Source organism: Pygoscelis adeliae, unplaced genomic scaffold, assembly GCF_000699105.1.
Source record: "Pygoscelis adeliae isolate BGI_AS28 unplaced genomic scaffold, ASM69910v1 Scaffold338, whole genome shotgun sequence".
NCBI lineage: Eukaryota > Metazoa > Chordata > Aves > Sphenisciformes > Spheniscidae > Pygoscelis > Pygoscelis adeliae.
Window position 1 is genome coordinate 327,470 of NW_008825305.1, and position 13,076 is coordinate 340,545.

The 13,076-nt window shown below is 45.6% G+C and overlaps 1 protein-coding gene across 1 annotated transcript in view; it reads left to right on the forward strand.

Moving 5' to 3' along the window:
- The first annotated feature begins 221 nt into the window (after positions 1 to 221).
- SKAP1 (src kinase associated phosphoprotein 1) overlaps positions 222 to 13,076 on the forward strand; it is a 165,323-nt gene continuing 152,468 nt past the window's right edge. The window contains exons 1-2 of the mRNA XM_009330157.1: positions 222 to 414; positions 6,607 to 6,716. Coding sequence (XP_009328432.1) covers positions 222 to 414; positions 6,607 to 6,716 — 303 coding nt within the window. The remainder of the gene's footprint in view (positions 415 to 6,606; positions 6,717 to 13,076) is intronic.

The following is a 13,076-nucleotide window of genomic DNA, read 5'->3' on the forward strand; positions in this document are numbered from 1 at the left end:
CACTGAATTTTGAGATAATGGAGGAGATGCACGCCTAAGTGCCACCTGATTAAAATGCTAATGCAGGAGCACAGGTTCAGTTCTGCTGTTGCTGGTGTGGGGTCAGGCACTTTTGCAGCTTTGCTGGCTGGAGCTTTCTTTGGCTTTTAGGAGCGCGGAGGTGCTCAGCATCCAGGGGAGCTAGGCATCCTGGCTGCCTGCAAGGAGGTAGGTTGAGCTGGATGGGGCTGTACCAGGAGGAGGCATCTGAGTGGAGCCCAGTGGTTCCTCCCACCTTTTTTGGGGTGTCCCCGCCCTCCCTGCTTCCTTTGGCCCTGCCCCTGAGGGACAGGAGCAGTAGCAGCAGGTTTGGCTCCTGTGGAAAGGAGGTGGCAGGTATGATGATCCCAGAGGAGATTCAGAGACTCCTGGAAGGTAACCATGAATTCCTCATTGCTCCCCTTCTGTTTAATGGGGGAAATCTGCTGTGGTTGCAGGGGAAGAAGGTGAAAGGTTTTTTGCACCTCACTGTGCTGAGCCAGAGAGGGGAGTGGAAGGACTGTGGGAGCTACTTCTTCTCTAAGGCTGATGGTTTTGGGGTCCTCAGGTTGTGTATGCCTTCCCTGTCTCTAACCCCAATGAGAGCGTAGGGGATGTGGCTGCCTGTCCTGGTGTTTTTGGGGCTGTCCTCCTGTTGCTCAGGAGCTGGCAGGTTGGTCCGTGCCTGTGTTTAGGGGTGGGGAAGCCCTCTGGTGGTCCCAGGCTCTGTGTAAGGTGAAGAGAGTGTATGCAAGATTGAGGGGTGTCTTCTGGCATGGTCAAAAGACGTCCCACTGAGTGCTTTCCGTTAAGGTATTGAGTGCTCCGCTGGTGAGCATTGCTAGTGTGAGACAAGGGAGCAGGTACAAAGGGTAAGTGAAGCTTGTGTGCTACAGTGAGCCCTCTCAGCAGGCTTTTGTCGTGGCTGTGATAGTGGTGTCTCCTGGCTTTAAATGTTGTGCAAGTGTTGTGTGTCGCACTGGGGATGCAGTGAGCAAGCTTGCTTGGTGGGGATGCACCCTCAACCCCATTGAAAATGGGGGTACAGCTGAGAGAGCAGTGCTGGCTTCAAGCCCCGCTTCTGCTTGATAATTTGAACGTGACCTCCTGAGGTCTCAGCATCTGAGTGAATGAGCTGTGCTGAGAGCTGACAGCACTTACTTCTGTGTGTGTGATAAGATGGCAGGTGGGAGGCTTCTGAAGTTGTTTTTCCTGGATTTCTTCAGAAACTTGTGCTTTTACACCTCTACTTGTTGAAGTGGTGGGTCAGCCAAGCAGAAGCCATGCTAAACTCTTCTATCAAAACATGCTTCACAAACAAGTTCTGTACGGACCTTTGCAACCATTGCTGACCCCATGGCGTGGTAAGCAAAGGCTTGGTGAGAGAGCGCACAGGTGCGTGCACAGGTGACCACATCATAACCTCCCCGTAAATAAAACTTCAGCGGCAGCATTGCAGGCTGGAGCAACGGTGTCAGCTCCCCGCTGAACAAGACGCGCACGTGTTACCGACACATCCTGCGATCGCAGATGTGGGTGGCTGGTGGGGAAGGAGTCATCAGCATCTTGCCGCTCGGAGCGGTTGTAGTCGGGGCTGGCCTCGGCTGCCTCAGGGCTTTGTGACCTTTCGTTTCCTGTCGCGATGGCTCCTGGCAGCACGGAGCGCTTGCCCCTTCCCCTCCGAGACGGGGGATAACTTCCAGTCCTGGGATCTGTCAGTCTGAGAGGGAGTGTGCAGCCTCCAAGCCCATCAAAGCTCTCTTCCAAATGCTTTGTGTCTTCCCCCAGATGTAGGTGTAAATTTTCTTCTCTGTTTTTTAATCATGGGGGCTTCAGTGAAGTTCACCCTTTCACATTTTTGATGTGCAGCACTTTATTGTTCAGTGCTGACACTTTTGTAAACAACTCATTTCTGCACCTGCCACCTTCCTTTAACTTAGATTATTTTCTTGTTAGCTGACTGTTTTTAATTGAAGGCTTCAGATCTCCTTCTAAAGCACAGCCTTTGTTTGCTGACAAGTATAGCAGGCTATGAATGGAGATTAATTGCATGTCACATACCTCTGTATCAAACTTGCTGTGTCTTAACAATCTAGACGGTCTTGAGGCCTTCCAGTGGCTGAGGAGGTTTCTAGCTGCACAGGCTGGAAATGAAGGAGCTTAAGCTATTACAGTGTTTGCAAACTTTTTTGCAAAAAAATTACCATAAGAATTCCTGTATTTAAAATAAAAATTGCAAATAGTGGAGGAAACCTGTACTGATGTACGGGCAATAACGTCTGCTTCCTTATATTAAAGTTTGGTCCGTAGTGCAGGACTGTTTACATGATGCACAAAAGCAGGTAGTCAGTGGCTTGCTAGTAACAGTTGGGTTGTTACCAACGTAAGACATCTCTGAGGTTGCAGTGGTTGAAAGCCAACACAATATGGCTATTCTCTCTACGTTGCCATCCTGCAACACTTGTGAATGCTTGTTATTATCTGTTTATGAGTAGGTGTGGTTGCAACAATTATTACTTTAAGTTCCACCTTGCAAATAAGCAATCCAAGTTCTCATTAACACTATGTTGACAGTTAATTGCAGAGGGTTTCACTTTTGGCTCAGTCAGGTCCCTTTTAAAACTGCTTTTGCTTAAGGGTAGTTCATATTTGTTTAGCACAAATTTCTTCTGAAGGCTGAAACGGTGGTTCTAAAAAATGTGATACATCTCTGACAAACCCAGGGCTTCTGTTTTCGTTTGTAGAGGCAAAGGCAGTCTGGCAGTCTGATTATCTTCCCTTTGCCTGCCTTGCTTGAGCCTCTTCATTTCAGATGGTAGGTCTGGAAAGCCATTTTCTTGCTGGAGTTTGGGCAACAGGAGGGACAGAGCAGGTGCTGCACTGGGAGACTGACTGACTGCACCTGCACAGCCTAACAAGGCTGGTAGCTGCTAATTGCAAGGCACACAGCCTCAATGCTGTTTGAAAAATAAACAATAAAATGCTCTGTTTTGTGAGGGCTAATAAGCCACAGTCAGCATTGATGTAGCATCATGAGTAGCTCTGGAATTTAAATATCGGGGAATTTGGGGCCGAGACGTGGAAGCTGTTCTCAGTTCCCCCGTTGTCCCCGGCATAGGGGAGAGCGTCCCATTCAGTCCATTGCAGGAGGATGGATGAAGATTGCTTCAGGTCTCAAGGTTTTCTCTGACTCAGCCCCACAAAAGCAGGAAGGCTCCTCTGAAAAATGTTGTTTCACAATTAACCATCCTTTCTTGAGCTTGCAGAGAAGTCAAGAAACACTGTGTGCGATAGTCCACAGCTTTTATTTTGACAAGTGGGACAGGGGATGATACAACTAACCTTCCAAATCCCTGGCTGTCTTGGGGCGCATCGTGGAAATATTAATGCAGTCTCACGGAAGCTCAAGGTATCTGCGCTCTCTGTGTTGATAGGTGTCCTAAACACTTCTTAAACTATTTTTTCTCAGCCAGCTGGGGTGATAAACTGCAGGAGGGATTGTGTGAACCATCAAAGAAGTGTTGGAGCAGACCTGTTGGCTCAGCATTATCTTGCATGGCCAGAACGTTGTGTTTCTGTGGGACTAGTTCCTCTGTGCATGGAGCGTAGGATTTCTGTTGGCAGCCTTCTGATGGCAGAGGAGTAGAAAAGAGCAAAAAAAAAAGTAGTGAATGTGTGTATGTGCATGGAGAGAATACACATGGCATCTTAATACCTTTCAGTTCTGCTCATTGAGGGCTGATTAACTCCTAGAATTTAGTGCTGGCATTAAAAGGTTATTTACTACCTGGACTTCAGTGGTTGTGACATAATTCTTATGATGCTGTGCATCTCCTGCAGGATTAAAGTGGATAACTGCAATTGCTTCTAGAAACTCCCCTGAAACACTTGATGAAATCTCAACTATTTTTTTTTCCACTCTTACCTTTTTAGCTGCAGGAAATGAAAAGGAGAGTCCTGTAAACTTTCAGAGTGGATTGCAGAGAGCAATCTATAAACATCAAGAATATAATGTTACCGACAAGCAGTAAAACTAACATTAGGGTGATTTACTCTAGAGCTGCTTACATATTGCTCTTCCTGATCCACTTTGAGAGTTTATGGTTAGGCTTTCTTTTTCATTTCCTGGTGCTATAAACATAGTGGCTGGCTCTGAAAGGGGCTCTGCCTGGTTTGCAGAAGTGACCCTAGTTCTACTATAACTTATCCAGCAGCTGATCTGTGCTGACATCCCAGTACGTAAATACTGTATTAGAGCTAATCGCATACTCATGGAGCTAATCTGCGCTTAAAAATGACAGAGGGATGCAGCTGATATTTGCACAAGTTCTGGGAGCAGTTTGTTTTTCTTGCTTGTTCTCTTTCACTGTGGAAATACAGCCTGTACGTAGTTTCTCTTGCTGACCCATTTCTACTGTGCTGGTTTTATGCTGGTTTGTATATAATAAATTGTCCCCTTAGTCTCGTCTGTTCTTAAGCAGTAAGCTCCTCAGAGCAAGATATATCCTTTGTGCTTAGATATATGTACTTGGGTACTTTCTCTGTAGTTTGTAAGTGGTGTAAGCCTCAGCATTGTTAGGCTTGCCATAAGCTGGTACTGTATCTTAGATGTACAGTTAAAACTGCGGAGAGGTGTACTGAAAATGAAACAGCCTAAGGATTACAGGATTGGCCTGGGATTTAAAAAGCTTCACTCAGCTGCTCTGGCAAAGTCTGTGTTATCCCAGGCAGGCCATCTAGGGCTAAATTACTAGCAGTGAACTTGATATCAAGAGGCACTTTGGCCTGACACCTCTGCGCTCCTGGAGCTCCCAAAACCGCTGCTGGGTGTAGGTGTGGGTTTGAGAGTGATGCTGTGAATTAAGCCTTGCTGCCCATCTGCTGAGATGCGTCACTGTGCATCCCCACGTCAGAGGGGTTGTGCTAGGATGCTTTGATGCCCCAATGCTGTATTCAGGCTTTAAGCTATGTTTCTCAGCTATGAAGTGGTGGCTGCGGTGCGGGGCTGCAGGTATGAGGCACAGCTGGCTCGGACCTGGTTCTTGTGGGTCAGGAGCCCTCCTGGTAGGAGGAAAGGCAGGGAGACAGAGGAAGGGAGCTAGTGAGGACCTGGAGGAGTCTGCGCTTGGCTGAAATGTGCTTATTGTTGAGTGCTTCCATGGAAACTGGCACCTTCAGCTGAATAAATCCAGAAAGGAGAACCGGACTGTTATGGAGACAAGCGTTATGATCTGGATTCACGCCTCCTTCCCGGGCTGCTGTGGTCAGAGTTGGGTCTCCCTGGTCCTGCCCCTCTGTCACTCTGAAGAGGAGGTGGGAAGAGGGCCCTGTTCCTGGGGGATGCCCAAGTGTCAGCCGTGTTCCCGTCCATTTCCTCCCTTATGCTCTTCACTTTAAAGAGCTCCTTCCCCCCCACCCCAAGCCTTTCTTGAGTGTCACGAGCAGGCAACAAAAAGAAATGAGGGCTCATGATTTTAACAGAAAAAGGTATTAATTTCTCTGGTGGCATTTTGATCTTGAGATGTGCTTGCAGGTGGAGGAGCTGTTTTTAAGGAGCTGTGCAGATTCCTGGGGTGTGCTAAACAGCGCTGGCTGTTGTGCCAGCAGCTGAAGCATAAGGAGCTGAAAGTCTTGCAAGCAGGATATTAAACTGACATTAGTGTCACAGTATGGGGCGTGAGTTAAAGGTTGGAGAGGCCTGTGGATGTACAACACCATAGCTTTGAAGCCAATCTTTTCTCTGCTGGGGGAACTAGCAGTAATGCCGCTGAAGTACAAGGATGATGCTCTCCTATACAGACAGGTGTGATTGGAACGGTTTTGTTTTCTATGAGATTTTTTTGAGGTTTCTGTAAAGAACATAAATATTTATGCAAATAGAAGACACTTAATCCTTTTATCTTCCAGTTCAGGTTAAATTTCTGCATATAGATGTGGTTTCCAGGTGAGAGAATACCATATTTACTTTTGTCTAGCTGTCTCTGTTGAGCAAGCGCAGGGTGTAGGATTTCAGTGATAATCTTGCGGGAGAACCCATGTTGTGATACTAGTGCACGACCAACCCGTTGTTCAGTGCTTGCCCTTTACAAAGGTCATCCTTGTGAAAGCCACAGGTTAGAGTTTCCTTGAAGTGTCTTGCACTGGTGTTTTAAAAGTGCTTTGGATCCTCCTCTGAATGGGTTAGTCACTTCTTCTGTGTCCTTACTTAAGGCCAAAAGCCTTTCGCAACCGCAGGTTTTTAGGGTTTGGGGCAGCAAAGAGGCAGGTGGAGTTGCACTTTAGTCCAATAGACTTATCCATGTTTCACCTTCCTCTTCCTTTTTTCTGCTTGGTGGTTTGTTTGCAGTTGCTTATTTGCCTTACACCTTTGCCACTAGAGAGAAGCCCTGTAATCGCATGCAATATTTAGATCTTCTATCTGCAATCAGTTCAATGTCTTAACTTCTCCAAATGAAGTCTTCAGACTGACTTGTGTCTCTAGATCAGACCGCTTGGTATGGTGCTTCGAGGGCTTCCCAGTGCACAGCCAGATCCAGGTTTCTTAGCCAAGAACAGGTTAGTTTTAACCTGTAATTCTCTCTTTCCCAGATGCTGAAGGTTACCTGGCGGATGGACTGCAGAATGAAAACCTGAGTGCTAAAGCAAGGGAGCAGAGGGATGCAATTCTCTTTGGCTTCCAGCAAGTCAAAGCCAGGTTTGTGTTGTCTGCATTACTTCCTAGTGAAAGTGCTTCAGACTAGTGTCATGCCTTGGGGTACCGCATGCTGTATTCGACTAGCTGGACCATGCTTTGAAAGTTAATGGACATTCAGGCTTGGTATAATGTGAGAGTGCACCACACGCTGGTTTGTACGCTCTCCTATTTAACCAGTTATATGGTTGCCTGCAAAGTTGTCATTATTTGCATTTGAATTTGTGTTTCAAGGTAAAAAAAATACGCTTTGGGCTGTGTCTGTACAGCTCTTTGTGTACGGGTCTCTGAGCCTGTCCTGTTCTTCCTTCTCCCTTGAGCTAGAGAGGATTTAGTGGAAAAAATCCATCACTTCAATACTTAGGCGTGTGGGTAAATCCATACAGTGAGCAAAGATTCATGCTGCTGGCTTGCTGCTGAAAGTATCTATTTCACGAGCGGCTCCTGAACTCCAATGTGCACTGCCTGGACTTTGATACAGTAAAAAGCAATGAAGAGGACTTCTTGAGTTAAGACTTGGGTCCGAACTGGATTCCAAAAATCTCATGTCCTCGGGACTGTTCAAGTCCTGCATGAGAACATGAACTGCATCATTTAGAACAAACTTTGTTTGCTTCACTCGCTTATCTATTGTGCCAGGGGAAAATCAAGGAACATAAGCCTCCAGCAGCCCGTTTTCTGTTTGAAAAAAAAAAACTCAGCCTCAGCTGCGTTATATTTTTGGCTAGAAATATGATTCAGACCTTGCGGTTAATACTAATTTTATTAATAAAACAGCAAAAAAATTTGCTGTTTTGCTCTAGTTATACGATATAAGTTGTGTCACTTGAAGTTAAGACCTGACAATAAAACTCAAGGCGGCTGACTGATCTAAGCATCCAGTTTAAATAAAACTGCTGTCGAGTCCCTGAGAAGTGGAAGAATTTTATCCTTTGGAAGGGCACAGCCAGACTCTATTCCCTGCAGTCCCACTGAAGAACTTTGCAAGATGCCCTGCTGTATCTTAATCGATCTTTCCTGCTGGCTAATTAAGCATCAGTTTTACTCAGCAACACGGGACTGTGTAATTATCAGCCTGGGTTGCCCTGAATAATTGAAACAAGCTGAACGCAGAAGATGGAAGCCTATGGAAAATGGGGCCGTAGCATATCTAATGGAAGAATGGGGGGTGTGTGTGCGTGTAGCAGTGTCCCGTAATATTGCAGAAGGGCTTGATTGCATGTTTATAACAGATTGGTGTGGTTTCTCTGAAAAATTCCCACTCACTTGCAGGTATTGATCTTGAATGGAAAGAGTTAAGTAAGCAGAATTCTGAACCTAAAGTATTCAGACATCAAGTCGAGCTTTCTTCCAACTGTCCTGAGAGCACGCAACTTTAAAAGTGACAACTCTTTATCTTCATATAATGTGATTCTAGGTCTGTTTTTAATGAATTGAAAATAGCATGGAACTTGATAAATGTGAGGCACTTGGCAAACTTGGAAATACTGGGTTGTTCTTGCTTCCTGAAGTAAGTGGTCTATCTTTGTGTGCCGTTAGAGCTGTGAACGGTGCTTGAGCAGCAGGGAAAGATGCTGCTATGACCATCGTCCTGTGGACCTCTGGCTTCCCAGAGGTTGTGTGTGGTTTTGGTGACTTGCTCAAGAAGGAGCAGCCTTTAGGGTCCTGGGGAAAACACCGATGCTGTGATGCAGAACTCAGCCTTGGCTCTTAGCTATTTCTCAGCCTAAGGATACAATCTGGGATAAAGCTTTTAGAACAAAGTCATCTCAAAAAAGCAGGAGATTTAGTAAAGCAACCCTTTGCATCAGGAGGAGAGGTGATATGCAAATTCCTCCTGGATGCTCAAGTTCAGATGTGGGCCTCAGTCCTGTTGCTTATTGAAACAAATTGCAGGTACTTCTGGAGGGGAAAGTGAGACCCTTGAGCAAAGACTACAGGGCACTGCTGATTTCCTACTTGTGTTTTATTGCTCGGTGGCATTTGGAAAGGGTGAGAGGAACAGAGCATACAGATGTCCTTGTTCTGACCTGAGCCATTAACGCAATGATTTGTGGTGGGAGATTACTGTAACGATGACTGTATCTTTTTATTTGGAAGGATCTAAGCAGGTCTTGCTCTTGGGGACGAGGCACGGGTTTGTCTCTTCGGGGAGCTTCCTGTGGCTTTTGCGGCGGGTGTTCAGGAAATCATCAGCTTTCGTCTTCAGGAAGCGCCTGCCTCCCCCGAGCAGCCCCGCTCTCTGCGTTTCACCTCTGCAGGGTGAAACACAACACGGCGTGTAGGGTTTCATTATTTGGGTTCATAATGGACATAAGTAAACTGCTCAACTACTGGGGAGAGACACATGTGTCTCTGAAAGGGAAGAGCTTCATCTAGTGTGATTATCCTGAGCCAGTCTCAATAACTGTTCCTGTAACTTGGCCGTCAGGTCTTTATATCGCTGCTCTCCCCATGGCCTCATAACATTCCCTCGCCAGGAGGTTCACTGATGACTATAATGTGAACAAGTGGTTGGGCTTTATGTCTCCATGTGCTACCTGTGAGGATATATTGTTCCTGTCTTGCCGCAAGAAGTGCGGTAGGTAGGGAGTGGATTGTGTTTGCAGGTTATAATTTTTTTTCCAAGGCAGCCTGGGGTATTTTTGCTCAAGGAGCCGTGTCGGAGGCGTTGCAGGCGGTGGCTGTGGGGAGGCTGTCACCATACGGCTGAGTTATGAGTCCCTGTACCGTTTTACTTTCAGAATTCATTTGGTTATTTAAAGTGCACTGTTGTGTTGAAACACTTCTCTCCTTTCTTTTTTTTTTTTTCCCTCCCTACTAGCTCAAATCCTATTCCACTTTCTAATATCTTATATGTAAATCCTGGCCTGGCAATTCTTTTCCTAGTAATCTCTTTGGTTTTGTTGATAATCTTTTTTTTAATTGCTTTCCTTGATAGCTTTGCATGGCATCCAGGAAAACAAGCCGCAGAACACAACTGGTGGCTTGGTCCCCAGGAATTATCTGTGTGAGGGATGAGGATCTCGCGGCACAGTAACATGTACAGTTACCTGTGTCCTGACCGTAGGCTGAGGACTCTGCTCTAGTCCTGAACGGAAAAACAAAGTGTTTGTAATGGATAAAAACTGCTTGAAAAGCAGCTTTGGTTTGGGGGAGGGTAGGTGGAGGATGCGGTGCTGGGACAGAGTTTTGCTTGTCTTCCAGAAGCCCCAAAGGTTGTGAGTGGCTTCTGTTTTAGGTCCGTTGGTGCCGAGGGTTTGTTTCAAGTTGTTCCTTGGGGACGTCGCTGCTGTTTCTTGTGTCCTAACAAAGCCGGCTGCAGAGCTAGCAGCAGATGTCCGACACCTGGGATGAATCGGATACATGACTCCGCTCAGGAACACAAGCCCATTCTTGTCCTTTGGCAAGAGCAGTAACAAAAAAAAAGTCTTCTTGCTGTTAAATGACCTCACCTCAGCATTTCGACATTTCTAGAGCAGTTACAATGGCAGGGGGTGAGATGGGGAGAATGGGATTTATTTAAAAATATGGAGATAAATAGTTCCTCCATCTCCTTGGAGTCAGCTAGTCATTTAAACTCCCGGTAGGAAGGCAAGTTTGCATTGATGGAAACAAATTCTTAGTATTTTTGTTTTTCCCCTGAGGTGAAATGTAATAGTGCTAAAAGGAGGGCAAGGCAGACCTGTTGTATATCAAAGCAGAAATGAAGAGAAAGGGGCTTAATTAACGTTGAGTTTCTCGCATACACCCACTAGGAAATCCAAAATAGACACTGAAACTCTACCTTTAATTTGCTCCGCTGTGACTAAAACACTGATGTCAACCTGAGGCCCAATCCTGCTACTCAGAACTAATACACAGGACCATTTTTTGACATTCCTACCAGCAGCAGGAGCTCCAGCATAGACCAGGCTCTTCACTTCTCGATAACAAGCCCCAAAACCTCATTCTACTGCCTCATTGTCTAATCTTCCTTAAAGTTTACGGCAATATTCCCAACGCTGCTACTGTGCTATCAGTGAGGAAAAGTCTGCACGTGGTCTTTTAACTCGGCAAGAAAACTTCTCACATGAGAGGCATCTCCAGGTGATGTCCTGGCCTGCTAAAGAGAGCCTGCAGAAGCCAAGGTCTTTCCTGGACCCCCACAGTCACTGTAGTGCTGCGCTGGTATTTGTGTGCAGTGTCACAAATGCAAGAGTGCCGTGGCTGGCAGCGTGTTTGGCTTCCCAGCCTGGACAGCAGACGTGTGCTCCCTGCCTGGCGGAGTGATTTAGGTCTCTAATGTAAGTCTGGGGTGAGGTTTAAATGTCTAATTTTGTAGTGAAACACCGTAGCTGTCCTGCATCTTCAACCAGAGGCTGGGCTCTGCCACCGCGAGCCTTGCTCGGAACACTGAGGTTCAGAAAAATAACTACAGCCTCTGAGCTTAGAAATTGCTCACCCTTGGTGCAAAGATGCAGAATACAGAGGGGGCCTGAGATGCTCCCAGTGCCTGGGTATATGTTTCCATACTCTTGTTTCAATCTGAGCTGCAGAAATACTTGTTTTCGGGGAGCAAACTTAGGTTCCTGCTGGGTGCTTTGCCACACCTGGCCCCGACAGCGTTACTGTTGATAAGAAAACCTCCACTTGCTGCTGGAGCTGAAACAGGATGGTTTGACCCCAAGTGGAAGTGTAAGGGTAAAGACAACACAGTGTGACTGCCTCTGGTTTGGGCGTCCTTGGGGTTGTGCTACGAATCTCGGCAAGCTGATGTAGCATGTGTTCATGCATGCTGTCACAAACCAATAAGCTGCTGGTTATATTGGTTTACAAGTGGAGCTGAACTGTAGATACTTCAACACCAGGGGAACTTCGCCTAATTATCAGGTTGAACTTGATCCTTTCTGTGGCAAGGTATTACAGTAGGATTGTGAAAGATTCGCTAATGGAAATACATCCAAAATTTTGTCTAAAGCAGTGTGTTTGGCCTGTTTTAATAAACTTCTAACCCTATTAACTACATTTATTACTTCAAATTTCAACCTTATTTTAAAGTTTTAAGATTGAAATAAAAGAAAATGCAATTTCAGGGTAATTTTGCTTCATTAGTGTAAATGCACTGCCTGTAGTTCCTACCAATATTAAACTCATTATGCTGAATAACGTGTGATACCAAGATAAAAAGGAATTTAAGAATGTGACCTGATGGGCAGATAATTGAGCTCAGCACATTAATGCCAGGGCTGGACTGTAGCCCCACCACATTGTCCTTAATTAGGCAAAGTGCTGTTCTCCTCCTTCATGTTCTTCAGAGAGCTGAAATTTATTTGCTCAGCAAGGAAACGATCTTGCTGAGCAGGATTTCATTCACGCTTACTTTGGCCATTAAATACAGATTTGTCCTGCAAAAAATAAAAGCAAGTCCCTGTCACTTCAGAAGTACTTGGCAGTTTTTGGATTTGCATTTTCTATCCTAAAAATGAGCTCCTCAAGTTTGGTTTTTTTTTTCCCCTTTGTGCAGGGGAGATGTGGTCCTGCTCAGGGCGGGGGGAGCGCTGGCGTGGGGACACGTAAGTGTGCGCTGCACCAGCTGCTGTTAACGGAGATCTAAAGCCTCTCACCACCCTGCACCGGTACATCTGCCCCTGGGTGTGTGTGAGCACAGGCATTCCTTTAGTTTTCAACAGTCAAGTTTAATGCTGACCGTGGTGATTATTTCTTTTTAAAGTCTGGTAAAGTTTCTGTTAGGATGTTCCCAATTTATTCTGTAATCTCGGTAGGGGATTTTTTCCCTCCCCCCTCTCCTTCTGGGGAGTGCCGAGGAAGGAATTCTCCTGTGTTAATATATGGGGTGGCAGGGGCACAAATTCAATTCAGCTGTTATCATATTCTACCTGCTTTTATACCTGGGGTGAATGTGGCCATTCACTCAGCCAGTAATGCAGTTTGGTGCCTTCTGGGTTAGACTCCTTTCAGTAATTTGCATCATTTTCCATTCCAGCCGATAAAATTACCCCTGTTTCCCCATCCATTTCCTTGTGAATGCATTGTTAATCTGAAACCTGAGGACTGTAAATGATTGAAATTGTGTAACCAGAGTCTTTGCATAGCTGCTGCTGCTGCTTCTGTAACATTTAACAGAGAAATGCATTTGAAGTGGTTTGTAACCGACTGCTAATGGTGAGCTCCCCAATCCCATTTTCATCTTTTTTTTTTCTGCTTGAAATCTTGTACAGCATTGATTTAAAAAAATTTTTTTCAAACATTAAAAACCAACGAATACTGTGCACCAAGCAAATTAGGCTGTCTTGAAATATATAATATAACATCTGTGGTGATATTAGTGTTCTTAATTGGACAGGAAAATAGAGGAAATTTGATT